This window comes from Carassius carassius, chromosome 1 (genome assembly GCF_963082965.1).
Source record: "Carassius carassius chromosome 1, fCarCar2.1, whole genome shotgun sequence".
In the NCBI taxonomy this organism is placed as follows: domain Eukaryota; kingdom Metazoa; phylum Chordata; class Actinopteri; order Cypriniformes; family Cyprinidae; genus Carassius; species Carassius carassius.
Window position 1 is genome coordinate 41,156,958 of NC_081755.1, and position 27,432 is coordinate 41,184,389.

The window sequence follows — 27,432 nt, forward strand, 5'->3', positions numbered from 1 at the left end:
ATCATTATTGTCGGCTTTCCTTTTTTCTTCCTTGTTAAGGTTTTTCTTTTTTCCTAATTGTTTAGTTATCACACTTGATCTTGTAAACATCTTCTTATTTTAGCTTCAAGAATTAGATGGGTAGCAGAGAATGTAACTACGGTGGCCCAGTAGTGCACAACACAACGACATTAAAAAAGCAAACATAAGCTCACAACACAACGACATTAAGCCACAACACAAATACATTAAGCCACAACACAAATACATTAACCCACAACACAACGAAATTCTCACAACACAAATACATTAAGACACAACACAACGGAAATGCTCCCGACCACTAGGGGGAAGTTGATCTGCAGAAACGGGCAATAGACTACATATTTCCTGTGAAATCTCAGGGCGAATAAAAGGTTCCTGTCTTTATTCTGTGTAAGTGCATTACCAGCTGCAAACTTTTATCCATAAACGATGAATATTAAATAATATTTATACACTTTGCTATAATACAACAAATTAAGTATACCACAGCAATATAATTATTTAATGAAGAGTTCCATAAACATCTGTGAGGGTGGTTTACACAGCTACTGCGGTGACCCGTTTTGTGAGGCTCCTCAAAGGTTTTTCACACTTCTCCCCTGGATGTAGAAACTCGAAATAAGTGGATTCAAATGAGTAATGTTAGATGTAAGGATTTCAACATCACTTCTGATACTTCAGTCTGCAGGCGCCTCTTCAAGAATGACAACAGCATGCGAATCTACACTAGGTAAGATCTAAACCTTTATTACTATATTAACGAGCACAATGTAGGCCTATTGTGAATTTTTTAATTGCCATTATTTATTTTTTGTCGCTGTGGTTGCCTGTTTGTTTAAAAACCTCTTCCGTGGATCAAGGCAAAACGTTTTAATAGATGATTAACCCAAAAATAAAAAAATAAAGCTGTCATCATATACTCAACATTATGTCGCTGTAAACCCATATGGCTTGCTGTGTTCATTGGCATACAGAAATGTTGTAAATAATGTTACCGTCAGTCAGCTATCTAGATAGACCCCATAGAATAAATTCAGAAAAGTTTAGAATGACACGAAGGAGAATAAGCTAAAACCCCAGCCAAAATCTTTTTACAGACCTAACTTTTTTCCACTTGTATGTCAATACATTATACATTTTTAAGTATCCTTCAGGTTCAGTGTAGGCAAACAAACTTTTTACATTGTTTGGTGTGTATTTTCTGAAAACATGTCTCATCCAATCTAGATTTGAGAAGTAGATCCATTTAATGGCCTTTTGGAGAGTTATTGAACCTGCATTCCACATGGTTCGTGAGACCAGAGCAAGGACAGCTAAAGCGAGGAGAGAAGTTGGAATAACAAGCAATGCAATGGTAAATATTGATATTGTATTGTTTGTGACAGAGAAAGAAAATGTTATATTTATTTTCACTTTTTAATGCACACGTTACATGCATGTATCATAATTATTTAACATTTATTTTGACAGTGTCAGTCTCTGCAGCCCTTCGATGAGTTCCCCCTCTTCATGGTCCACCTTTCAATCGATCTTCCACAGAGAGATCTGGCCTTACACAAAAAACTTGGGATGGATTCATTTGGTTTTATTTTTTACAGACTACAATATAAAATGTAAATTAAATATTATGTAAGTGCAAATATATGTAACTTTAATATGTTTTCTTGCTCACCAGTGTAGTGTAAACATGAAAATATCCACACTTAAATTTTTTAAACTTTGATACAGTTTTAATAGTTATGTAAAATACAAATACTAATAACTATGACAGTGTAATGGTGTGTTACTATATTTTTATAACACTTCTGCCACTTGGAGGACTGATAGGTCAGGCAGATCACTGGTGACATCACTGTAAACATTCTCCTGAGATGAAAAACAAAGGTATAGTGTAAATTGACCATTAAGAAAAATAAAAAATTTCCACCATCATTACAAGTTGCATGCATAATGAATAGAGCCATAATCATTATGATTGTGATTTTGTCTTTTTTCTGTTAGGGCTAATCAAATAGGCATGTTATACATTATGAATAAAAGCAAGATATGAAAAGATGATGTATCAATATTAGACACTTTCCTCCTACCTTAACCACTCAGCGAGTTTCCTCTCTTGAAAACAGGACCACCATCCCACTGACAGGACCTGGCTTGAATCTCTAGGCATACCAATGGGGCGTGTTAATATTATTAATCAAACTTTATTAATTATGTCATACATTAAAGAATTTGATAATTCTCTTACTTACCATTGTTCTAGGTTTGTGCCAGCTCTGCTCCCTTCAGTGCAGCTCTGTACAGGAGGAACTGCACTGATTCTCACTTCTGAATAGTGTGCTGTCTGCTACAGTGCTGCAACAGTATGGATGGGAGTCCGTTAAAACAATCTGTGAAGATAATAACATTGGTTTACATATTTAATTGATTTCAGATACATTTAGAATTACTTTCAGTTGCATTTTAAATTATTACATTGTAAATCACTCTATAATTAAAATAAATTATGACAAATAATTAATATTTTATATAATGTTACAAACATGCCAATAGACTGTAAAGAGATCAGTAATATTTCAAAGGATGTCCCTATCTCTCTTAACCATTTCTGATCTTTTTTGCTTTTTACTGAATAGCTTTATCATGCTTGTGTTGGGGATCCCTGGAAAACTGCTATATAAATGTGAACAATTAATTCAAGCTTCAGGTTACAGATAATATAATTTGAAAATACAACAATAACTGTCAGACTAAAGCCCCGTTCACACAATGAATGATAACTATTAAGATAACGATAGAGTCCACAGCAGCGAACGATATAATCTGTTTATTCTAAGCGTGCACACGCTCGTCCACTGCTTTACATTCTCGAGCTCGTTATAGCAGGATTCTGATTGGCTGTCAATGTTTTTAATCGTTCATCAGCTGGAAAAAAATAGTTCTTAAAGTGATTCCAATGATATTGTTTCTCTGTGTCTTTATCATTATAGCTGTGGTGTGGACTCTTTTTTTAAATGGTGAGAACGATTTTTAAAACTAAATATCTTTATCGTTTTCTTTATAGTTTGGTGTGATGGGTCCTTTAAGATTTATTACGATACATGGCAATCTAAAAATGGCAACAGTATTTAAAATACTTTATATCAAGTGAAGAAGTTTCTATCACAGCAAACACCTATCAGAACCACCGATGCAAATCAACGTGGATTACCGGGAGTCCTGCTGTTATTTCTACTCTATCTCTTAGGAGTTATAAAAAGATGAGGCGGACGGAGTTTAAAGCTAAACTAACTTAGCCCTGCTATTTTTGAGCTGATCAAGTCAGTACAGCAGCGTTATCCAGCCTTATTAGCTAGATTTGCTAGAAGACGATAGAACAATACTCACCCTAAAGTTGTTGATGTAACGTTTAATGCCCTTCTCCGTGCGATGAAATTCATTTACAGTCATCAGGGGAAGTTCTTGTAAGATGAAAAATCTTCTCCTCTTGTCAATTTGAAAGCTCTACGGAAAGAGCAATGGTTTCCCCACACAGCACTGGATTTAAATAAGCCCCCTGAGGAAAAAACATTGTGTACAGGAGTAGAGCTAAACGGTCCAAATTGAAAATATTATCAATTTATTTTTATTTAAAACATTTAATAAAAACACGTTTTTCATTTTAAGTTACACATACGTCTCGATGAAATATCGGTGTTTAACTTTCAACACTGCCCCCTAGTGGTCGGGAGCACTTCCGTTGTGTTGTGGCTTAATTTCGTTGTGTTGTGAGAATTTCGTTGTGTTGTGGCTTAATGTATTTGTGTTGTGGCTTAATTTCGTTGTGTTGTGGCTTAACTTTGTTGTGTTGTGAGAATTTCGTTGTGTTGTGGCTTAATGTATTTGTGTTGTGGCTTAATTTCGTTGTGTTGTGGCTTAATTTCGTTGTGTTGTGAGAATTTCGTTGTGTTGTGGCTTAATGTATTTGTGTTGTGGCTTAATGTCGTTGTGTTGTGGCTTAATGTCGTTGTGTTGTGAGAATTTCGTTGTGTTGTGGCTTAATGTATTTGTGTTGTGGCTTAACTTCATTGTGTTGTGAGAATTTCGTTGTGTTGTGGCTTAATGTATTTGTGTTGTGGCTTAATTTCGTTGTGTTGTGGCTTAATGTATTTGTGTTGTGGCTTAATTTCGTTGTGTTGTGGCTTAATTTCGTTGTGTTGTGAGAATTACGTTGTGTTGTGGCTTAATGTATTTGTGTTGTGGCTTAATGTCGTTGTGTTGTGGCTTAATATCGTTGTGTTGTGAGAATTTCGTTGTGTTGTGGCTTAATGTATTTGTGTTGTGGCTTAATGTATTTGTGTTGTGGCTTAACTTCATTGTGTTGTGAGAATTTCGTTGTGTTGTGGCTTAATGTATTTGTGTTGTGGCTTGATGTCATTGTGTTGTGGCTTAATGTCGTTGTGTTGTGAGAATTACGTTGTGTTGTGGCTTAATGTATTTGTGTTGTGGCTTAATTTCGTTGTGTTGTGGCTTAATTTCGTTGTGTTGTGAGAATTTCGTTGTGTTGTGGCTTAATGTATTTGTGTTGTGGCTTAATGTCGTTGTGTTGTGGCTTAATATCGTTGTGTTGTGAGAATTTCGTTGTGTTGTGGCTTAATGTATTTGTGTTGTGGCTTAATGTTGTTGTGTTGTGGCTTAATGTCGTTGTGTTGTGAGAATTTCGTTGTGTTGTGGCTTAATGTATTTGTGTTGTGAGAATTTCGTTGTGTTGTGGCTTAATGTATTTGTGTTGTGGCTTAATGTCGTTGTGTTGTGAGAATTTCGTTGTATTGTGGCTTAATGTATTTGTGTTGTGGCTTAATGTCGTTGTGTTGTGAGAATTTCGTTGTATTGTGGCTTAATGTATTTGTGTTGTGGCTTAATGTCGTTGTGTTGTGAGAATTTCGTTGTATTGTGGCTTAATGTATTTGTGTTGTGGCTTAATGTATTTGTGTTGTGGCTTAACTTCATTGTGTTGTGAGAATTTCGTTGTGTTGTGGCTTAATGTATTTGTGTTGTGGCTTAATGTTGTTGTGTTGTGGCTTAATGTCGTTGTGTTGTGAGAATTTCGTTGTGTTGTGGCTTAATGTATTTGTGTTGTGAGAATTTCGTTGTGTTGTGGCTTAATGTATTTGTGTTGTGGCTTAATGTCGTTGTGTTGTGAGAATTTCGTTGTATTGTGGCTTAATGTATTTGTGTTGTGGCTTAATGTCGTTGTGTTGTGAGAATTTCGTTGTATTGTGGCTTAATGTATTTGTGTTGATGCTTAATGTATTTGTGTTGTGGCTTAATGTCTTTGTGTTGGGAGCTTATGTTTGCTTTTTTAATGTCGTTGTGTTGTGCACTACTGGGCCACTGTATGTAACTATCATTAGCTCATAATTGCAGAAGTCGATAGAAAGTCCCCACCAATGCAGAACTAGCATTACAGGTATCTTAATTTCAAAACAATAGAATGTAAGTAATCATGTCCATTTTAGCAATTTCCTGCACATACTTTAATGCTGCATTATTGTGAATTTTATTATTATTATTTTGTAATGAGCTGTATTTTGACATGGACCACAAAACCAGTCATAAGGATAAATGGGGTACATAAATATTCTTTTCATTGACGGTTTGTTAGGATAGGACAATATTTGGCTGAGATACAACTATTTGAAAAACTGGAATCTGAGGGAGCAAAAAAAATCTAAATATTGAGAAAATCGCCTGTAAAGCAAGGTGTGCAATTTTTTTTAAAAGTTTTTATATATTTACGGTAGGAAATTTACAAAATATCTTCATGGAACATGATCTTTACTTAATATTCTAATGATTGTTTTTGCTAATTTTGACCCATCTCATGTATTGTTGGCTATTGCTACAAATATACCTGAGCTACTTATGACTGCTTTTGTGCTCCAGGGTCATTGTAGAGTCATGGTCAGTCTGCATGATGACTGGAGTGAAGGAGAGGGTGGTGGGAGTGCTTGTGTGTGGGGGACAGGCCTGTGACCAGAAAGGAGGGGGCTGGTCTCATTAGGATGGCTTGTAATTACACTCTTCTTTGTTTAGAGATCCTCTGACAAGAGCTGATCTTCCTGCTTTAAAAGTTTAGTGTCAGTCTGGGTGTCTCCCACTCCCCAGTGTCTTTGAACATTTCCACTGAAGACTACCGAGAACCGACCAAACATCCACTGCGCAGTCATTATGTTCAATCACTAATAGCAAAGGCGTTTCCCTTTATGACAGTGATTTTTCATTGGTATTATAATCTTTTAGTTATAAAGATCTCAGATCTCTGTTTGCATCAGTCGGAGGACAAGGCATTACCTTAAAAAGAGACCAAATCCAAAAAAAGAAGATCATCTGGTGATATAAGGAGGTAAGAGAAATATCTCTTCATAATGTGATTTGTTTTCTCAGAATCATGGTTATATTCCACATGTTTTCTTTTAAACAAATAAAAACATAAAAAATAACTACTTTAACTATAAAGACGCATATCAATTATGTATCTTCTGTTGAAATATTACTTATGTATTTTAATATGGAATTTTAGTCTAAAGTGAAACTTTTCCAAAAGATTTATTAATTGACAGCTCACAATGACTTTAGGTACTTTAGGTACAAGTCAAATTTTGATTTAAAAAAACAAAACACTAAAAAAACCCTGGTTAGAGAGGGTAATAGTTATCCTCTCTAATAGGCAGCACTGTTCTTTTCAGTACCTTTGTTTAGCTGTTTTCAGTAGATGCCTCAGTCAATGTTTAGATGTGTTAATTGCTTATGACATTTATGATGTGTACCAAAGCTGTAATTTTAATCGGTATTGACTTTAGCTATTGATTTTGACAATCAAATGAAATGATAGGTTGACCCAGGCTCTGTTTCTGTTGACATGCTAATTAACCCAAGAAAAGGCAAAACTGGGTTTTACCTCCCATCATTAAACATGCACATCTGGCATGCATCAAAACTGCAGGCCTCTTCAGTTCATGACTGACTGAGTGGGTGGTTATAATGTTACAATTCAGGCAGGTTTTAGCTCACTGTACAATTATAAATAATTGTGACCCTGGAGCACAAAAGCAGTTATCAGTAGCACAGGTATATTTGTAGCAGTATCTAACAATACATTGTAAGGGTCAAAATTATCAATTTTCCTTTCATGCCAAAAATCATTAAGATATTAAGTAAAGATCATGTTTCAACAAGATATTTAGTAAATTTCCTACCGTAAATATATCTAAACGTAATTTTTGATTAGTAATATGCATTGCTAAAAACTTCTTTTGGACAACTTTAAAAGGCGATTTTCTCAATATTGAGATTTTTTTTTTTGCACCCTAGGATTCCTGATTTTCAAATAATTGTATCTCAGCCAAATATTGTATAATCCTAACAAACCATATATCAGTGGAAAGCTTATTTATTCAGCACACAACAGAATTGAATGGCAATTTGCAACTATATATATATATATATATATATATATTTTTTTTAGATGAAATTTTTATGAATTTGTACTCTCTTAAAATGCTCAGATTTTGTTTTATTTGTTTGTTAGGATCATATTGGACAGTTTATTGGCTCAGTAACGCAACACTTATGGAAATTCCAGTGACTTGTGTCTTGGGCTTCCTGCTGGTTTTTGGTGGGGCCTGCTGTGTGGATGCCTCTAATGCAGACACCTCCAAGGAAGATGCAGGTCAGAAAAAATCGTCTGGAACAACAGAGAAAAAGCCGAGCCGCTGTTCCTACACTTTCATCGTACCTCAACAGAAGTTAACAGGGGCGCTTTGTGTGAGTACCGAGACGGCTCGTGTCAACCGCTCTGAGATGGTGTCCCTGCGCGTGCTGCTGGACCGGCAGCAGGAACAGCTGGACGCAATGCGTGGGCAGTTGGAGCAGGAGGGCACACTGGCCAATGAGATGAGAGTTCTGCGCAGGGAGAGCGTCAACATGAACGCCCGTATCACCCAACTCTACGCCCAACTGCTGGATGAGATCATCCAGAAGAAGGATCAGGTTTTGGAGCAACGGAGGCTTGAGAGTTTGGTGCTTAATGCAACAGCCCAGGTAGCTAAATGCATTCTCTAATGTCTCAAGATGTGCACAGATTTGCCACAATACCAAAATGTGCAATGAAAAATCATAGATTTTAATACAAACTAAAAAAGAAAAAGTAAAAAAAAAAAAGTGATTTTTAATAGGAGTACTTAATATGAAAATAATATACTATTTTTTTTTTCTCACTTTAGTGACGTAAATGAAGCAATTTGTTGAACTTTTAAGTGATTTTTTTAACCCACTTAAGCATAGTTTTGACAAGCATTTATGGTCAACTAAAATATGTCAATGCCATTTCTATTTAAATGTATATGTCATATATTTCAGTATATTTGTAAACACAAATTTGTAATAATGGAGTTGTAATTTAGTACATTTAAAATAGGTTAATTTTAGATTTTAAAGTAATATTTTAATGTAATAATGCATAACACTATTCTTTAAAGCAAGACACAATATTATTAAAACCATAAATTAATACTGTTAAGTAAAATTTTATTGTGACATTATTACAAAGCGCAGTTTAAATGTGTTAAAAACAGTAATGACAGTTTACAGACTCTTTAAATAAAATTAAGTGGCGTTTTATTTAATTAATATTATATTATCTGCAATACACGCTATAATAAAAAAATATATTGCATTACACTAAAAATATACAATTATATTATCTGCATATATTTTTTGCAAATCAACTTTAAGATTTGAAGTACACTACAACTGCACATTCAAGCACACTTGATTTTCACAGATTCATGCATTAATTTTATGGAAAGTTATTTAACCACTCATAGTTGAGTTTTCTACTTTTCATATATTTTGATCATTATTTTCATCTGTGCGATGGCAAATCCTTACAGGTGCTTCAGGTGTCCACCAGTTACAGAGACCTGGAAAAGAAGTACGATGCACTGACCTCTCTAGTGAGCAACCAGAGCCAACTAATCACACATCTGGAGAAACAGTGCCAGCTCAAGAACCCCACTAAAGCACCGCAGGTAAGAACATCTGTTATGTGTTCTGTGCCTTTGTGCTTTTGCTTTGTAAGGTGGACCTTTAAGTTGTAGTTTTACTTGTTTCCTGTCATTAGTCTGCTTGTTTCCAACTGTGTTTAGTTAGTATTTTTAACCCGTCTTTTGTTTCCTGTGTTCGTTGGCCCTGTTTCAAAATAGCACCTTGTGGTCTTCTTCTGAGGCCGCATGCTTGTAATGATATGCCACTGTAGAATTAGAAGTCTGCTGTGGCGCTTGTCTCAGTGCAGGCTTAGAAGAAGTGAGCACAGTGTGTGCACAACAGCAACAAGCAACAGTTTCTTGTTTCTTCCTTTTGTGGTTTTCTTGTGCTTTGTTATTGTTTTAATAAACACTATCTGCATTTGGATCCAAGTGCCCCTTAACTCAAAGTCTGAGCTTTCAGGTTTCACTTTGGATATTCCACAAACATACAGTCGTAATCCCCCAAAACCAAGTGACATTTCTTATGAATTTCTTTACAGGCAACCACATCACTTCCGGTTCAACAGTCTAGTGGGTTGGTGGATGTGAACACGGAGGCTAAAGAAGTTGCCAGCAATGTCCAAAGAGACCAAAGTGCCCCTTTGCACCAGGAACAGAGTCCTTCAGAACTGCTGGAGCCCTTTGATGGCTTGCCCCGTCTGCCAACAGACACACCTTTCACCAGTTACCCCGTGACTAAATCTCCAGGTAGGATAGGGTGTTGCTGGTTTTTGTGTGTTGCTATTGAGTTTTCTAAGCTTTTCGGTGTTCTGAAGGACCTATTATTTACTTAAATTACCCAATGTTGTCCCTCCTTTGATGTGGACGCATCTTTTTGCCTGATTTATCATCCTCCAAGCTTTAACAAGCCACCACATTTGAAGTGTAATTAACATCTGCAGCACAAAGGGTGCACCAAAGTTTAATATTTAGAATTAGAGATTTGCTTAAATCCTTAACTTAAAGTAAGAGCAATGGTTATAATGATCCTTGTCTTAGCAAAATAGTAACAATCCCAGATATCAGTCATATCCATGTTTCCCACGAAGTTGGGAAGCCCTGGGTGTCAGTGACCTGTGGTCAGGAAGCTTTATCTTTGAGAATTCCAAACATTGTCTTATCAGAGATGGTGACCCTCATTATACTTCACAGGACTGTGAGAGCTGTGTTCAGGCTGAAAGCTGTTTATTAGCATAAGCACACACACACACACACACACACACACACACACACACACACACACACACACACACAAAGCATAAGCGAGTTAATCACCACTTTAAAAAGCTTTTTGACGCAACCCTTGAATTGCAATGCAATGCTTTTACATCCACAAACTCGGGTGTGAGATTACAGGACACAAGTTCACTCCATTTAACAGACCTAAATTACAGCCACTGTTACGGCAGCCACTAAACAGTTTTAAAACACACTCATGCTGACATTAATAACTGAAGAAGGGTTTTAAGTTAGATATTTGTGTAGAAACAAATCTTTGTATTTAAAGGAACAGTTCACCCAAAAATGAAAAATTGCTAAAATGGACTTTTTCATTTTTGGGTGAACTGTTCCTTTAAAAGAAAAGCATTTACAGAGTGAATTTAAATAAATTGTAAAATTATTTTATAACATTAAGAAAAGTTTTAAAATAACGAAATAATACATTATTTTGAAATAAAATCTAATAAAATGTATTTTTTAATTTTTTTTTGCAGATACCAAGGTGTGAATACAGTGGTTCATATGTTGGTATTTGTAGGTTCATTTGTAGGCTTCTTTAATAAATCAAATAATGTTTTTTTTTTTAAATCTAACAATGCAAACTATTATTTTTAGGTTTTAGTCTGTATCTAGGTACAGAAGGAACATGCCACTGAGTGCAGTAGGTCAAATTCTTCTGGTGGTTTGTAGGAGTGTGAATTCCTCCATGATGGACTGATAATTTAAGGCTGAGAGACAGTTGTATACAGTATATAGGTCATGACCTTGCTGCTTTCTGAATCAGCAGAAGCGCAGCCCTTCTTTACCATCCATCCAGCTCCTCCACACTATCTGTTCATTAGAGTGCTGCCATACAGCTCATGTACTCAACTCAAATGCTAAACCTAAAATTCTGAACATAGAAACTAGCTTCTCTGAACGCTTCAGATCTGTTGTCTTTTGAAATTTAATGACATCACACAAGTGAGACAAGCCAACTAATATCACAAAACACTGGTTTGTTTTCCCACCATTAAAGATGCCACTTTCTGGAATGGTAATGTCATTTATTCATTGGCTTTTGTCATATAATACAAAAGACAATTAAGATATATATATATATATATATTATTAAAACAATATTCTCAAGAAAACATGTTTTGTTCAAAATATTTTGATTAGAGAATGTTATCAATGCAGTAACCAGGAATATTTTTTATGTTAAATATTTGAGCCATAATATCCAATCAAACCAAAACCAAAGAACAGTGTAATTAAATGATTTTAAAAATTCAATTCCTGTTATATTCCTGTAGTATACTGTCTCTTTTAAAGGACCGTGGAATGACTGCCATCATGTGCTAGAGTCAGGAGAGAAGACCAGCGGCATCTACCTGCTGCGACCGCGCAATACTAACACACTTCTGCAGGCCTGGTGTGACCAGAGCAGAGCGCAGGGTGGCTGGACCGTAATCCAGAGGAGACAGGATGGCTCTGTCAACTTCTTCAGGACCTGGGAACAGTACAAGGTGCACAAAACATTACTTAATGTGTTAAAGTTGATATAGTAGGCCTGTAAATAAGTCTACGTAGCATCTGTGCTAAGTGAACTTTGCATAACATTTCCGCCAAAACAACAAGTTCAAATCAAATGCAACAAATTCAAAATATTGCTCATCTCTTAGTAAGAGTACTTTGTGACAGTACATTGTGACAGCTAACAAGTACGTATTTTATAGTATGAATGTAATCTGTGCTACATTGATATTTTGTCATTGTCATGTGTTTACTATTAATTCCGACGAAGTCCTACTACTCATTTCACATACCATCTTTCGCCTAATATATAGAAGAGTAGTGTGTCTATTCAGATGCAGCCACAATTTATACAGTACACACTAGTGGTGGGCTATACTGCAAAATTTGGTATCGATCCGATACCAAATACATATAGGGTCAGTATTGCCGATACCGATACCAATACGATACTTTTTACTTAAAAAAAAAACATTTGTGTAGGGGAGTGCAGTAGGTCTATGTCATTATTTCTGAGGTGAATGAATGATCAATTATTTAGGCAATATTTTTTATTAATGTATTGAAGTCCAAAAAATTATTAGTTATTAGGCACTGTAGAATGAATTCTTTACAGCCTTTTAAAAATAATATAAAAAAATAAAGAATAAAAAAAATCTCTCCATTTTTTCTGATTTTAAAAGCAAATGAAATAAAGTGCACACAATTATTACTGAAGAACAAACAAAGAACAAATATACCTGTGCAATTTCGCTCACTCTGTTCGCTGCTCCTCGGCGCATTGTGTCAGTGAGTCACGTGACGACACAACAACGACTCATAGCAGAGCAGCAGGAGGGGGAGGAGCAGCAAAGTGGGCCAGGATAGGAAAGCAGCGTTTTTTCAGGATTGTAGAGGTAGAAGACACGAGCAAATTATAATGAACGTAGATGAGAGATATTTAAATTAAAATATTGATTCAATTACAACTGTATCGATCCGATACCAATACCAGTGTTGGCATCGATACTATCGATATTTAGATTGATCCGCCCACCCCTAGTACACACATATTATATGTAATCAAAAACTTTTATTTTGGATGCGATTAATCACGATTAATCATTTGACAACACTAGCTCCTGAATGAATCAGTGTGTTTGAACAAATCATTTTGTTCAAAGTGAATAATTCAATGACTCACTCATAGGGACAGCCAGCTTCTTGTTCCTTAATGAATCGGTGTGATTGAACAAATTGTTTGAGTGAATAACACAATCACTCACTCATATAGACAGTCATTTGTCTGGTTTCTGAATGAATCTGTGTGTTTTATCAAAACATTTGAATGGATGAATCAATGATTCACTCATAAAGACGGTCACTTGTCATCGTCTACTTGTGTATTGTGTAGAAAATGGCATTGGAAAAATACCAACCACTAAAGGTGAGAATACACTACATAACTTGTGCCAAGATTTCTCCTCTGTTACCATTTACAAAGTTGGCAAGTATATTATACCCAATGTTTTAAAATCGGTTCAGGTTATCTGTTGAGTCATGTAGTGTAATCTCACACCTATAACCATGAGTTGCAATGTTGTCTGTCCAGGTTTAGTCCATGGCCCTTTACAAATGACACAGGCCACATAAGCTGAAAAAAGGGGCCATGGGGGCACTCATGAGCATCCTTATGAATAATAAAAAGCAGATTTTAATGCAAAAAAAGGATTTTTTTAAATTAATGACATAACTATTGCCTATATACAGCAAGGTTTTGGGAATCTGGATGGTGAATACTGGTTGGGTTTGGAGCACCTGTACTGGCTCACCTCTCAGGCCACCTACAAGCTGCGAGTAGCCATGGAAGACTGGCAAGGACGACAGGCGTTTGCAGAGTACGACAGCTTTCAGGTGGAACCAGAGAGTGACTGGTATCGTCTACGATTAGGCAGTTATCAAGGCAACGCAGGAGACTCCCTTTCATGGCACAACAATAAAGCGTTCACCACTCTGGACCGTGATAAGGATGCTTATTCAGGTGTTTTTTGTATTTCACATCATTTATATGGACTGTCATTAAAATAATGTAAAAAAAAAAAAACATCTGTTGTTTGTCCTCCACAGGTAACTGTGCTCATTACCAGAAGGGTGGCTGGTGGTACCACATGTGTGCCCACTCCAACTTGAATGGGGTGTGGTATAGAGGAGGCCATTACAGAAGTCGATACCAGGATGGTGTTTACTGGGCAGAGCTCCATGGAGGCTCATACTCTCTAAAGAAAGTGGACATGATGATCAAACCTGCTTAACAGCCACAGAAACATATCAACAGAGCACCCAAAGAGTTGAGAGTACTTAGATTGAGTGCTATCTTTTGCCCCCTTGTCTACACAAAGATGTGACAATGAGCACTAAATGTTTTTGTGGAGCTTCAGGTTATTTTGTTAGAGATCTAGTCTTGAAGTTTATTGATATTGTTGCATATTTTTGTCCTATTTCCTCATGTCTGTGGTTTTCCTCTCACTTACTAAGTTAAGACAGGATTTCCTGGTCTCAGTCACTTCATTTCATGGTTTCGCTATTAAGAGAAAATAAATCCTTTTTACAAACAACACCAAAGGAGACATCTGCATCTATCATCCAACTCAGGCATTAACGGCATCATTGCTTATCGCTTGCTTGACAATGCTTCTGCTGCTGATAAGTCTCTTGCTGATCAGCCTTACTCATGGTGGTAAGTTCTCCTCATCCTGTCTGTACAGATGGTCTTTCTGTGGATCCTTTCAACTTTTTAATTAGTTTGACAGTTAGTAACCCAGCAAATCATCCAGGGAGGGAGTTGACTGTTATTTTTGCAGTTGTTTATTTTTTATTATTATTATTTTTTTATATCTTTCTTTCTTTCTTTAGCCCTATTTCTACTAACACTGAAGCTGTTTTGATGGTGTTGAATGTGATGTGTTTAGACCTCTATGTTCATTTACAAATAATTAAGTGTGTTAAAGCTATCAGAGTTTGCAAAGTGTTCTTTCTGATTTTATTTGACAAGTGATCTTCATTTCTAAAGCCAGAGACCATTAACTTTTTATTTGTCAAAGTTGCGACTTTAGAAATGTTATTACGGTGTGGTAAGTGTTAGTCTCTGGACAGAATCTACAGCACATGTAGACAGTGTGTCAAGTAGTTTTCACACTTACAACACCCAAACGTTAAAGACATACTGAAGTATGTTTCCTTACTTTACACAGTGTGAGAATATATGAATGAGATCATTTCATGTATGAAAGCTTTTTAAGAAACTCAATATTGATTTTTTGCGAGGATGTAGTTACTATGTTGTTTTGAATGGTTTGGCAAAATAATAGCAACAAATCACATGACTGGTCATTAATGTTTTTTATGGTTCAGCATCAGCTTTGTACAGGGACGGATTGGTAGTGAAAAACAGCCCTGGATTTTATCCCAAATAGTCCTACTACTATCTCACAATATTACAACAATTCTGTCGCATTTATGCCAGATAACATCACAAAACTTTTTGTGACCCGGCTGACAAAAACAATAGAAACCATCACAGAAATTCTAACTATTTCCACTACAAACCATCAACTTTTCACCATTAAGACCATTCAATAATGGTATCAACCCAGCCAGCAATGACATGTGGGGCCCAGATGGGTTAAGTACGGGTTCCATGGTTACTATGTGGGCATGGGCCTTGACTGGGTGAAATCAGCGGGTCCCATGTAGGTTTTGTAGTATGAGTCCCACATAGGAAGCCCATATGAGCTGATTACATGGGCCCCATAAGGGACAGGCATGGGCCAATTGAGCATGGGTTTGAACTGGGAACACATGGGTCTTGAATGGCATATTTATGGCCAAGTGGGCATGGGTTTGATCTGGGAACACATATTTGGGTCTTGAATGGCATATTTATGGTCCAAGTGGGCATGGGGTTGAACTGGGAATGCATATATGGGTCCTGCATGGCATATTTATGGGCTGAGTGGGGATGGCCGGTTGGGTTTGATCTGGGAACGCATATGTGGGTCCTGCATATATGTAACTTCCCAAAAATGTAAAAAACATCAAAATAGGTCAAAGTTAATGCTGTGTTGAATTATGCTGATTAGTGGACTCTCAGAAAGGTTGCCTGCTGGATCCTGGGTGCAAACCCACTTTAGACCCATTTGGGCAGGTGGGGCGCAAATGGGTCTGACATGAATTGCCCAACTACGACCCATGCAGTACCCTTACAGGTCCCACTTTTAGTACGTCTGGGCTTCCATGGCTTGCCCCAATGTGGATCCCGGGTGCAAGTCCATAATGGGGCCCACATTTGCCGCCCATGAATCTGGGCCCCGCATGTCATTGCTGGCTGGGAAGTAGTAGTGTGTTTTGGGACATATTACATTAGGATTTAGTGGTTTTAACAAAAGCCACCAACAGAAGGTGACCAGTTAATAGTAGAGACGTCTATATACTATGTGGTGTAGTGTCATGTTAATCAGACATCTCACCTTATAGGCTATTTCATTTACTTTGTTTTCAAACTCAATAACTCTCAAATGTAACCCATTGTAGATTAAAATTGTAATTTGTTTTAAATGATTTTATTAACTATAAAACTTATGCAGTTAAGCTAAGGGAAGGGAAACTTGTTTGTCAGTTGACAGCAATATTACCCCAACAAATAAACATCTCATTTGCATTGTTTGTAAATTTGCAACAAATAAATGTACAGAGGTCCTCTTTTTTATTACAGAATATTCTCAAAACATCATAAGAGGACAGTTAAAAAGGGCTTATAAAAAATAAAAAAATAAATAGTTATTCCAAATGGTAACATAAAATAACCGGGTAACTGTAGGATTTTTAAAATAAAATGTAAGAGCTTTAAAGACCTTTTAAGACCTGCACTTCATATTTCAGCCTTTAAACAATTTTTAAGAAAAGGGAAGTTTAAATTATTATATAAATTTAAACAATGAGGCTATTATTAGACAATTATTATATTAAAATACATAAATATATCTTAGTGTCTTAATTGTTTAGATTTTTATAATGCATTAGCTTTCTGTTAAAGCACTGGTTCACTTTTTTAAATATGTATCAAAAAAAAAAAGCAGACGGGCTTATTGAAAAAGCTAATTCGTTCTCTGCCAGCAATTCTCACTTTCAGAACTGCAGAAATATAACAGTTTCCCCAGGAACGGTGGTACAAATCAGCCGGACGTTTATTCAGTGAAATCATAGCATTCTGAAGTTTAATCTGCATACTAATCTATACTGCTATTTTTGTCTTTCTGTACCCAAATTTAAGACCTCTAATAATTACGACGTTATGTATCATTTTAGAGTTTACATGGCCTTAAATTGAAACAATTTAGCCGAGGACTTTTTAAGGAACCGCGGAAACCCTAAAAGCATAGTTCAGTGCAAACAGTTCTGTCATGCATTTGGCAAAAAGTTTTTGTTGACACTGCATTTTAGCTTTGAATTTGAGGCAAGTGCAACTTTGGCGTCCCCGTTGTTTGTGGGTAGTGATGTGATGACTATTTAAATAACATATTTCCAACCAATCCAAACATATAAGTATCCCCTTGAACTTAATAAAAAGATAATCTGTTTAACATCTTGACTGGACAATGCTGTTTTCATGGTCAGTTTTTCATTTATTATTTGCTAATGGTAGTGAATGTTTACATTAGTGTGCACGTCCTACTACACTGAAATTAATACAGGGAGCGGCTGGTTGGAGATTGTATTACCATTATAAACTGAAAGCAATCTTTACGTCCCTTATATTTCATATATTCTAAAATTGATTATCAGTTATGCTCAAGGCTGAGACATGGAAGACATGAAACATGTCATGAGACATGTCTGAGAATGGCTCCGCCTTCAGCATGTCTTTTCATTCTTTCATGCAGAATAAGAGTCAGTACGAGTAATGTAATGTGATGTCTGAAACCACCGCTCACTGTTAATTAGCATAATATTTGAATCAGATGTTGCTAGGCACATAATTCATGATGCTGCGACTTGCAAGTGACCCCTTTTAAATTATTTCTAGGTTATAGTATTGTATGAATATTGTCCCAATGATAAATACAGTGCAAATAGTTCTGTCTCCTTGGATAAAAGTGGAAATAAAAATTAATAATAGACTGAACAGTTCCATGATAATTTGTCTGTAACATTTACCATTCATCTTTTAAGTCAAAAGGCAGGTAGGTGTGTGTGACATTAATAAATAATTGTGAAAATAATAAAGTTACATTTATGAAATAAATTAGAAATAATGTTTCAATTTACGAAAGTAAGCATGTGTAGCCAACTCAGTTCAAATGAAAAGAATGAGATAGAAAAGAAAGAAGGTAGAATCAGTGAACAGTATACAATCGCTCAGCCTTTTCGAACTTCTTTTTGCCACGAAACGAAGAATATATCGTATATCAGGGCCTTTACTGTTCAAAAGAGTGCTGCAGTGATAGCATATTTTTGTAGCGATAGATAGATTGATCCCCTAAAATTACTACAAATATCACTGAATCAAAATACAGTTTATTCATTTAATAAAAATGTTATGCTTATTGTGTTCTGTCTGTTTTTACTGCCAGTGATCACAAGTGGGACCCCTAAGGAATGAGGAATACATCATTTATTTATTTTTTATTCCACTGCCCTGTCCCATGATTTTATCTCATTCTGTTCTGTAGACCACTGTCCTCTTCAGCTCGACCCACAGAGAGTTGTTGTGAGATACGGCGGTTCTGTTGAAGTTAACTGTAACACTTCAATCGCCCATAAAGGGATGGGATGGGAAGCCAGTGAGGGAGGAGTGCCTATGACCAGTGACAGTCTGATCACATGGAGAGTGTCAGAACTGACAGAATGGGACATAAAGCCATACTGTTACATAAATCCAACTAAAGGTGCACAGTGTCAAGTAGAGCTCCCAGTCACTGTTTACAGTGAGTTTCTCTGTTAGTTATATTTTTTTCTGTTCATTCTCAGAAATATCTAATAAATGTACATTCATCACAGCAGATTTCAGAGTGTGTAAATCTTCCTCCACAGAGACTCCAGACAGTGTGTCCATCAGAACTGTGATTCACAGAGGACCAATGATAGAGGGACAGCAGTATGAGCTCCAGTGTGACGTTCATAATGTAGCTCCAGTTCAGAATCTCACTGTCAAATGGTACAAAAATCAGACTCTGCTGAATCAAACCACCTTCACTGACACTGACAAGACTCCAGTAAATAAAACTGTCAGACTCCTGATCCGTCCAGACAGAGCTGATGATGGAGCTCAATACTGGTGTGAAGCAGAGCTGCATCTGGGAGCAGAAGGACCTCAACCTCCTCCTAAAAATTCATCAAAACCTCTCAGCATTACTGTATATTGTTAGTGAACAAAATATTGTTTAATGTCTCCACACATGTGAGAAGCAAAAAAAATCTCTCAGAATGCCAACAAATAAATATGCTGTTCTTATCTTTCTCTGTTCTTCTTTTCCAGATGCTCCAATAATTCAGTTTTGTAGAGAATGGTCACCATTGAAAGGGACCTCATTGGATTCATATCCTTTAAATTTATATTCTGTTGAAGGTAACCCTCGTCCAGACATCTCCTGGAGACATAAATCATCACCTGTCAATTCCTCTATGCCTCTTACCAGATATTATTCTGGTTTATATGAAATCATTGCCAGTAATGACCTGAATAATGTCAGCTGTTTCATGAACATAAGAGTCGAGTGTAAGTGTCTGAGTTTTTCAGGAACTTCTGCATTAAAACCTGATGTTTGTGTCTCTGATTTTGTCTGTAAGTTGATTGTTTTTTCCCCCAAAACAGATCCTCCAGAACTGAACTGCAACAAGAGCTATGAAGTAAAAGAAAAAACACTCTTCAAACTTCCTTGCATAGCTGATGGATTACCAAAGCCTGAATATTTCCTCTACAATAATGGAAAAATTATCCAGCATGACTTTTATCCCAATTGGAATGATAGTGGCTGGTATCAATTAACTGCACATAACCAACACGGAACTAGTAATTCTACATTCACCATCAACATCCTACGTAAGAGACAAATGCTCTACAATCTATATTCTCTATCTACAATTCTCTAACCTTTTGCAATTAATTAACAAAGACAATTTCTGTCTTTTTTTTCTTTTTTTTTATACATTTTAAATTAGTTTGACATAGGGGTGTGTGATATGATGATTTTTGATCACAGACGATAAAAATGTCTCCATGATCTGGTTTTGAAGAAATATCGTAATATCATGCTACAGCGCACATTCTATCAGCTGCAGTCCTGGTGCCTCCGTCATACACTGTACAGTCGTGGCCAAAAGTTTTGAGAATTACATAAATATTGGAAATTGGAAAAGTTGCTGCTTAAGTTTTTATAATAGCAATTTGCATATACTCCAGATTGTTATGAAGAGTGATCAGATTAATTGCATAGTCCTTCTTTGCCATGAAAATTAACTTAATCCCAAAAAAACCTTTCCACTGCATTTCATTGCTGTCATTAAAGGAGCTGCTGAGATAATTTCAGTAATTTTCTTGTTAACTCAGGTGAGAATGTTGACGAGCACAAGGCTGGAGATCATTATGTCAGGCTGATTGGGTTAGAATGGCAGACTTGACATGTTAAAAGGAGAGTGATGCTTGAAATCATTGTTCTTCCATTGTTAACCATGGTGACCTGCAAAGAAACGCGTTGCATAAAAATGGCTTCACAGGCAAGGATATTGTGGCTACTAAGATTGCACCTAAATCAACAATTTATAGGATCATCAAGAACTTCAAGGAAAAAGGTTAAATTCTTGTAAAGAAGGCTTCAGGGCGTCCAAGAAAGTCCAGCAAGCGCCAGGATCGTCTCCTAAAGAGGATTCAGCTGCCGGAGTGCCACCAGTGCAGAGCTTGCTCAGGAATGGCAGCAGGCAGGTGTGAGCGCATCTGCACGCACAGTGAGGCCAAGACTTTTGGAAGATGGCCTGGTGTCAAGAAGGGCACCAAAGAAGCCACTTCTCTCAAAAAAAAAAAAACATCAGGGACAGATTGATCTTCTGCAGAAAATATAGTGAATGGACTGCTGAGGACTGGGGCAAAGTCATATTCTCCAATGAAGCCCCTTTCCGATTGTTTGGGGCATCTGGAAAAAGGCTTGTCCGGAGAAGAAAAGGTGAGCGCTACCATCAGTCCTGTTTCATGCCAACAGTAAAGCATCCTGACACCATTCATGTGTGGGGTTGCTTCTCATCCAAGGGAGTGGGCTCACTCACAAATTCTGCCCAAAAACACAGCCATGAATAAAGAATGGTACCAAAACACCCTCCAACAGCAACTTCTTCCAACAATCCAACAACAGTTTGGTGAAGAACAATGCATTTTCCAGCACGATGGAGCACCGTGCCATAAGGCAAAAGTGATAACTAAGTGGCTCGGGGACCAGAATGTTGAAATTTTGGGTCCATGGCCTGGAAACTCCCCAGATCTTAATCCCATTGAGAACTTGTGGTCAATCCTCAAGAGGCGGGTGGACAAACAAAAACCCACTAATTCTGACAAACTCCAAGAAGTGATTATGAAAGAATGGGTTGCTATCAGTCAGGATTTGGCCCAGAAGTTGATTGAGAGCATGCCCAGTCGAATTGCAGAGGTCCTGAAAAAGAAGGGCCAACACTGCAAATACTGACTCTTTGCATAAATGTCATGTAATTGTCGATAAAAGCCTTTGAAACGTATAAAGTGCTTGTAATTATATTTCAGTACATCACAGAAACAACTGAAACAAAGATATAAAAGCAGTTTAGCAGCAAACTTTTTGAAAACTAATAAATATGTAATTCTCAGAACTTTTGGCCACGACTGTACAATGCCACATGCATTCACAGCAGTGTTAACTCAGCGGTAGAGTTACTTATCCGCATGTGCTTTTAAATGTTTCATTCGCGTGCTGGTCTGACCGCTAAAACCTGTCAAAACAGCGCCTGATTATTGAACAGAGTTATCTTTTGTCTAAAACTGTCAAAACACACAAAGTTTACATGTAGACTTAGTTGGTTATGTCTAAAATGAAAGTAAACCGTTGAGAGATATACGTGCCTGTATATCAGATGCGTGCAGGTCTTAAAGGGACAGTAGGCCTATTAAACATGCAGCCTACTGTCATAGCTGTCAAAGAATAGATCACACTAAAATTTAATTTCTGTCATTAGTTACTCACTGTCATGTTGTCTCAAACCTGTATTAATTTCTTTCTTGTGCTGAACACAAAAGAAGATTTTTTTAAAACAGTTGCTGGTCCACATTGAATTTGATAGTAGCAAAAATACTCTGGAAGTCAACTGTGGACCAGCAACTGTTTGGTTTTCCACGTTCCTCAAAATAGCATTATGTTCAGAAGAAGAAAGTAACTCATTCAGGTTTAAAACCACTTTGAGTGAATAAATGGTGGTATAAAAATAAAACACTATTACAGAACTGAAAGACAGCTGACAGAAATTTTATTTTTGGGTGAACTATTTCATGTTAATAAAACAACAAAACCCAAAGAGAAAAATCCCTCACTGCTCTTGACTGAAGAAATGTACAGTTGCTTTAGGAATATTTTTAGATTTGTTCATTAAATTTCTCGAATGCTCCTGCTAAATACACTTATTGTACCTGAAAATAAAGCTGTTTGTTTTATTTGTATATTATGTGTAGTTGTAATGTGTATCTGTCATTCTTTTATCTTTGTTATTTAAAAATAAGAACAAAGATTTTTATCTTTGGCCTAAATATCTGCTTTTTTTTTTTTTTTTTACCTTGAAAGGCTTTGTCTTTATAATCTGGAAATTAGTTTGGCTGTAATGCTCAGACAACTTGCAAATAATTTTTAACCAACATGACAAAGAACTGTGATAAAACAGTAAATCGTGATACCACTAGTTTGACAGCTAGATGCCCAGCAAATCATCCAGAGAGGGAGTTCATCGTTATTTTTGCAGTTCTGTTTATTTCTTTTTTTATATCTCTCTTTCCTTAGCCCTATTTCTACTAACACTGAAGCTGTTTTGATGGTGTTGAATGTGATGTGGTTAGACCTCCATGTTCATTTACAAATAATTAAGTGTGTTAAAGCTATCAGAGTTTGCAAAGTGTTCTTTCTGATTTAAATTAGAATCTACAGCACATGTAGACAGTGTGTCAAGTAGCTTTCACACTTACAACGCCCAAACGTTAAAGACATGTAGAACTTTGTTCCCCTTCTGTACACAGGGTGAGAACATATGGATGAGATCATTTCATGTATGAAAGCTTTTAAAGAAACTCAATATAGATTGAGTCAATAAGTAGAAATTTTTTTTATGGATGTGGTTATTATGTTGTTTTGAATGGTTTGAATGTATTCTGCAAGGGAATATAGGTGGATATTTACTAGCAGGTTTGGCAAAATAATAGCAACAAATCCCATGACTTATCATTATGACTTATCATTAATGTCGTTATGGTTCAGGATCAGTTTTGTACCAAAGTGTAATAGTTAGAGATAAGGGTTTTTTCCTAATCATAAGTATGAGCAATGATAAAACCAGTGGATACCAAGCACCACTTATTCCACCAAAAACACTCAGTCAAAGCATACTATTATTTCATCTGTTGTGAAAAGCAATGGATTCTGCTTTTATAATCATTGACTGGCTGCTGTGCATTATGTTCAAGGCTGAGACATGGATCATAAAACTCTTATACAAATATCTTGAAATGTGAACAGATATTTACTGTGAAAATTGTATGTGCTCTCCACTAAAATAATGTGGTAACAATATTACATATCATTTTTAATGCCCTCAATGCCTAAGGCAGCTAGTGAAAATCTCTCAGAATGCCAACAAATAAATATGCTGTTCTTATCTTTCTCTGTTCTTCTTTTCCAGATGCTCCAATAATTAAGTTTTGTAGAGACTGGTCTCCGTTGACAGAGACCTCATTGGATTCATATCCTTTAAATTTATATTCTGTTGAAGGTAACCCTCGTCCAGACATCTCCTGGAGAAATAAATCATCACCTGTCAATTCCTCTATGCCTCTTACCAGATATGATTCTGGCCTATATGAAATCATTGCCAGTAATGACCTAAATAATGTCAGCTGTTTCATGAACATAACAGTCGAGTGTAAGTGTCTGAGTTTTTCAGGAACTTCTGCATTAAAACCTGATGTTTTGTGTCTCTGATTTTGTCTGTAAGTTGATTGTTTTTTCCCCCAAAATAGATCCTCCAGAACTGAACTGCGACAAGAGCTATAAAATAAAAGAAAAAACACTCTTCAAACTTCCTTGCATAGCTGATGGATTACCAAAGCCTGAATATTTCCTTCACAAAAATGGGAAAATTATCCAGCATGACTTTTATCCCAATTGGAATGATAGTGGCTGGTATCAATTAACTGCACATAACCAACACGGAACTAGTAATTCTACATTCACCATCAACATCCTACGTAAGAGACAAATGCTCTACAATCTATATTTATTTAACATCCTTTGGCAATGAATTAACAAAAAACAGCTTCTGTCTTAAAAAAAAAAAAACTTTTTTAATTAGTTTGACAGCTTGAATCCAAAAAATCATCTAGGGAGGGAGTTCACAGTTATTTATGCAGTTCTGTTTATTTCTTTTATTTTTTGAGAAGCAAGCAAAGGGTTAAATCCAAAGTATCCGAGCAAGAATCAAAACATGGGAAGACAGGCAAGGCTGGGCTAAGAACACTGACGATGGCTAAGCAGAATAGCTACACCAGAAGTGTAATACCCGCTATACATTACTCTGCTTTGAGTGGGTCAAAAGTCCAAGGCTAAAGTAGCTTGAGTTGATTGGCTGCAGATGTGTGATCAGGTGAGAGTTTCATTAGGGGAGTGGCTGATGGGAAATGTAGTTTGAGGTCATACTAAACAGTCTGTGTGTTGTGAGCGTCAGTGGTGCTCAAGTGTGAGAGTGTCCATGTGGTGGCTAGTGACCTCTGGTGGTGCCTGGACAGAAGAGCAGGCACAGAATTCCTAACAACATAGATGTGGTTACTACGGTGTTTTGAAAGGTTTGAAGGTATTCTGCAAGGGAATGTAGGTGGACTGTAGGTTAGGGGAACAAAATACCAAAGCTGCCATGCTGAGGGTTAAGTGCCCAGGTAACAGTTCCATGTCAAGACTCAAGGAACAGCATCCCTGCTAGTGAGACGCTAGGCTTTACGGGCAGGCTCAAGCTCCAATCATCATAGACTAAATTACCCACCAGAATATGGAACTCTAAGAGTGAAGGTCTCAGCATAATGACTCCCTAAGTGAGATGAGACCTAGCTACACTCAGTGCCAAAGGCAGTAAGTGAGGCTCAAAAAGAAAGAGCTTACAACTCATAATACTGCCTAAGCAGAGCTCTGGGGAGTGGAGGCTTCAGTAGGACAACTCTCTAACATCAGAGCAAACCTAACAACACACAACCTTGGTAGGGGAGCTCTTAAGAGTGGAGGTCTCAGTATGACAACATCCTAAAATGATAGGAGACCTAGTTACACTCACTGCCTGAGGCAGTTAGTGAGGCTCAAAGAAAGCACCTACAAAATAATATAACTGCAAATGACGGACCTCTGGGGAGCGGAGGCTTCAGCAGGATGACTCTCTTAAATGAGAAAAAGCCTTACAATAGTCAGCTCTAGTAGCGAAACTCTTAAGAGTGGAGGCCTCAGCAAGACGACTCTCTAGAACAAGAGGAGACCTGATCACACTCAGCACTAGAGACAGTTAGCGAGACTCACAAAAAAGGAGCCTACGTTCTAAAATACTGTCTTAGTGGAGCTCTAAAGAGCGGAGGATTCAGCAGAATAGCTCTCTTTAGCAAGAGGAAGCCTAACAACACTCAATCCTAGCATAGGAGCTCTTAAGAGTGGAGGTGTCAGCATAACGACTTCCTGAAGTGAGAGGAGAACTAGCTGCACTCAATGCCTAAGGCAGCTAGTGAAAATCTCTCAGAATTGCAACAAATAAATATGCTGTTCTAATCTTTCTCTGTTCTTCTTTTCCAGTTGCTCCAAAAATTCAGTTTTGTAGAGACTGGTCACCATTGAAAGGGACCTCATTGGATTCATATCCTTTAAATTTATATTCTGTTGAAGGTAACCCTCGTCCAGACATCTCCTGGAGAAATAAATCATCATCTGTCAATTCCTCTATGCCTCTTACCAGATATGATTCTGGCCTATATGAAATCATTGCCAGTGATGACCTGAATAATGTCAGCTGTTTCATGAACATAACAGTCGAGTGTAAGTGTCTGAGTTTTTCAGGAACTTCTGCATTAAAACCTGATGTTTTGTGTCTCTGATTTTGTCTGTAAGTTGATTGTTTTTCCACCAAAATAGATCCTCCAGAACTGAACTGCGACAAGAGCTATGAAGTAAAAGATAAAACACTCTTCAAACTTCCTTGCATAGCTGATGGATTACCAAAGCCTGAATATTTCCTCTACAAAAATGGGAAAATTATCCAGCATGACTTTTATCCCAATTGGAATGATAGTGGCTGGTATCAATTAACTGCACATAACCAACACGGAACTAGTAATTCTACATTCACCATCAACATCCTACGTAAGAGACAAATGCTCTACAGTGTATATTTCTTCAACAACCTTTGCCAATGAATTAACAAAAACAACTTCTACTTTAACACAGATGCCCCAGTGTTTCATGACAGCCAAGAGAAATTTGTTATGGAAGAAGACAGCAATTTAACGCTAGAGTGCTACACCACTGGTAACCCAGAACCTGAGGTGTGGTGGAGCTTCAAAAATAGGAACATTTCCACTGGGAGCCGCCACTTTAACATTGAGAGAGCCATGTCTACCAGTGCTGGAGTTTATACATGCAGTGCCACGAATAAATTTGGACGCAGTGACAAGACCTTCATAGTGGAGATAACAGGTTTGGACTGTGAGTCTGAAAACAATATGATATGATATTTAATTATTTTCTTTAATTGCGTGATACATTACTAATGTTTTTTTTTTGCTTTTTTCCTCTTTTAGACGTCTCTCCCAACTACATTCTAATTGTTGTAGTGGTATTTGCACCGCTTGTTTTAATCATCATTTTAGTGGTCGTAATGTGGAGAAGGAGAAAATCAAGTGGACATTATGAAATACACTCAGAAATGCAGCCGTTAAGCAATGGGAGCCTTTAGTGAGTTTTATCTTGTTTTAATAGGTTGAAATATGCTTAAAATTGAAAAAAGACAAAATATTCGGAACATCTATAAATGTCTGTGGTGTAACGTGTAAGTTATCTTGTCACACGACAACAAAATGTTTTGCGGTATGTTGGTTATGGTTATTTGCTGTACAGTGTCACTCTTAAAAAAAAAAGGTAAAAAACTGTGGGGGTACCTTAAAGGTTCATTTTTTAAACATTTTGAAAAGGTTCTAATTGGAACGTTCACTTAAAGAGGCATTAATGACCCTCATCAGTTCCTTCTTGAACATTTGTCTAGATAGCAATAACATTTAAAATTATTATTATTAATATTATACATTACTGATATAATTTGACTAAATAAACAG

The 27,432-nt window shown here is 36.7% G+C and overlaps 2 protein-coding genes across 4 annotated transcripts; both read left to right on the plus strand.

Moving 5' to 3' along the window:
* The first annotated feature begins 6,323 nt into the window (after nucleotides 1-6,323).
* On the plus strand, nucleotides 6,324-15,099 carry angptl6 (angiopoietin-like 6). The gene is made up of 7 exons (XM_059559287.1): nucleotides 6,324-6,406; nucleotides 7,592-8,103; nucleotides 8,955-9,078; nucleotides 9,588-9,797; nucleotides 11,625-11,818; nucleotides 13,575-13,845; nucleotides 13,932-15,099. The coding sequence occupies exons 2-7, from the start codon at nucleotides 7,633-7,635 to the stop codon at nucleotides 14,114-14,116; spliced, it is 1,455 nt and encodes a 484-aa protein (XP_059415270.1). The 5' UTR covers nucleotides 6,324-6,406; nucleotides 7,592-7,632; the 3' UTR covers nucleotides 14,117-15,099.
* LOC132150598 (hemicentin-2-like) lies at nucleotides 14,418-27,120 on the plus strand. 3 transcript variants are annotated; one of them, XM_059559264.1, is made up of 11 exons: nucleotides 14,418-14,541; nucleotides 18,533-18,787; nucleotides 18,894-19,223; nucleotides 19,339-19,578; nucleotides 19,675-19,902; nucleotides 23,760-23,999; nucleotides 24,097-24,324; nucleotides 25,901-26,140; nucleotides 26,237-26,464; nucleotides 26,549-26,806; nucleotides 26,902-27,120. In XM_059559264.1, exons 1-11 carry the CDS (start codon nucleotides 14,493-14,495, stop codon nucleotides 27,054-27,056), a joined length of 2,451 nt encoding a protein of 816 aa, XP_059415247.1. In that variant the 5' UTR covers nucleotides 14,418-14,492; the 3' UTR covers nucleotides 27,057-27,120. The 3 variants fall into 3 exon arrangements, with proteins under 3 accessions (XP_059415247.1, XP_059415248.1, XP_059415249.1); XM_059559265.1 differs by lacking the exon at nucleotides 24,097-24,324; XM_059559266.1 differs by lacking the exons at nucleotides 19,339-19,578; nucleotides 19,675-19,902; nucleotides 23,760-23,999; nucleotides 24,097-24,324.
* Nucleotides 27,121-27,432: the final 312 nt, after the last annotated feature.

Coding starts and splice junctions, on each gene's coding strand:
- angptl6 (XM_059559287.1), top strand. CDS start 7,633: ATGGAAATTCCAGTGACTTGTGTCTTGGGCTTCCTGCTGGTTTTTGGT. Junction 8,104..8,954: donor TGCTTAATGCAACAGCCCAG/GTAGCTAAATGC, acceptor AAATCCTTACAG/GTGCTTCAGGTGTCCACCAG. Junction 9,798..11,624: donor CCCCGTGACTAAATCTCCAG/GTAGGATAGGGT, acceptor TCTCTTTTAAAG/GACCGTGGAATGACTGCCAT.
- LOC132150598 (XM_059559264.1), top strand. CDS start 14,493: ATGCTTCTGCTGCTGATAAGTCTCTTGCTGATCAGCCTTACTCATGGT. Junction 24,000..24,096: donor CATGAACATAACAGTCGAGT/GTAAGTGTCTGA, acceptor CCCCCAAAATAG/ATCCTCCAGAACTGAACTGC. Junction 24,325..25,900: donor ATTCACCATCAACATCCTAC/GTAAGAGACAAA, acceptor CTTCTTTTCCAG/TTGCTCCAAAAATTCAGTTT.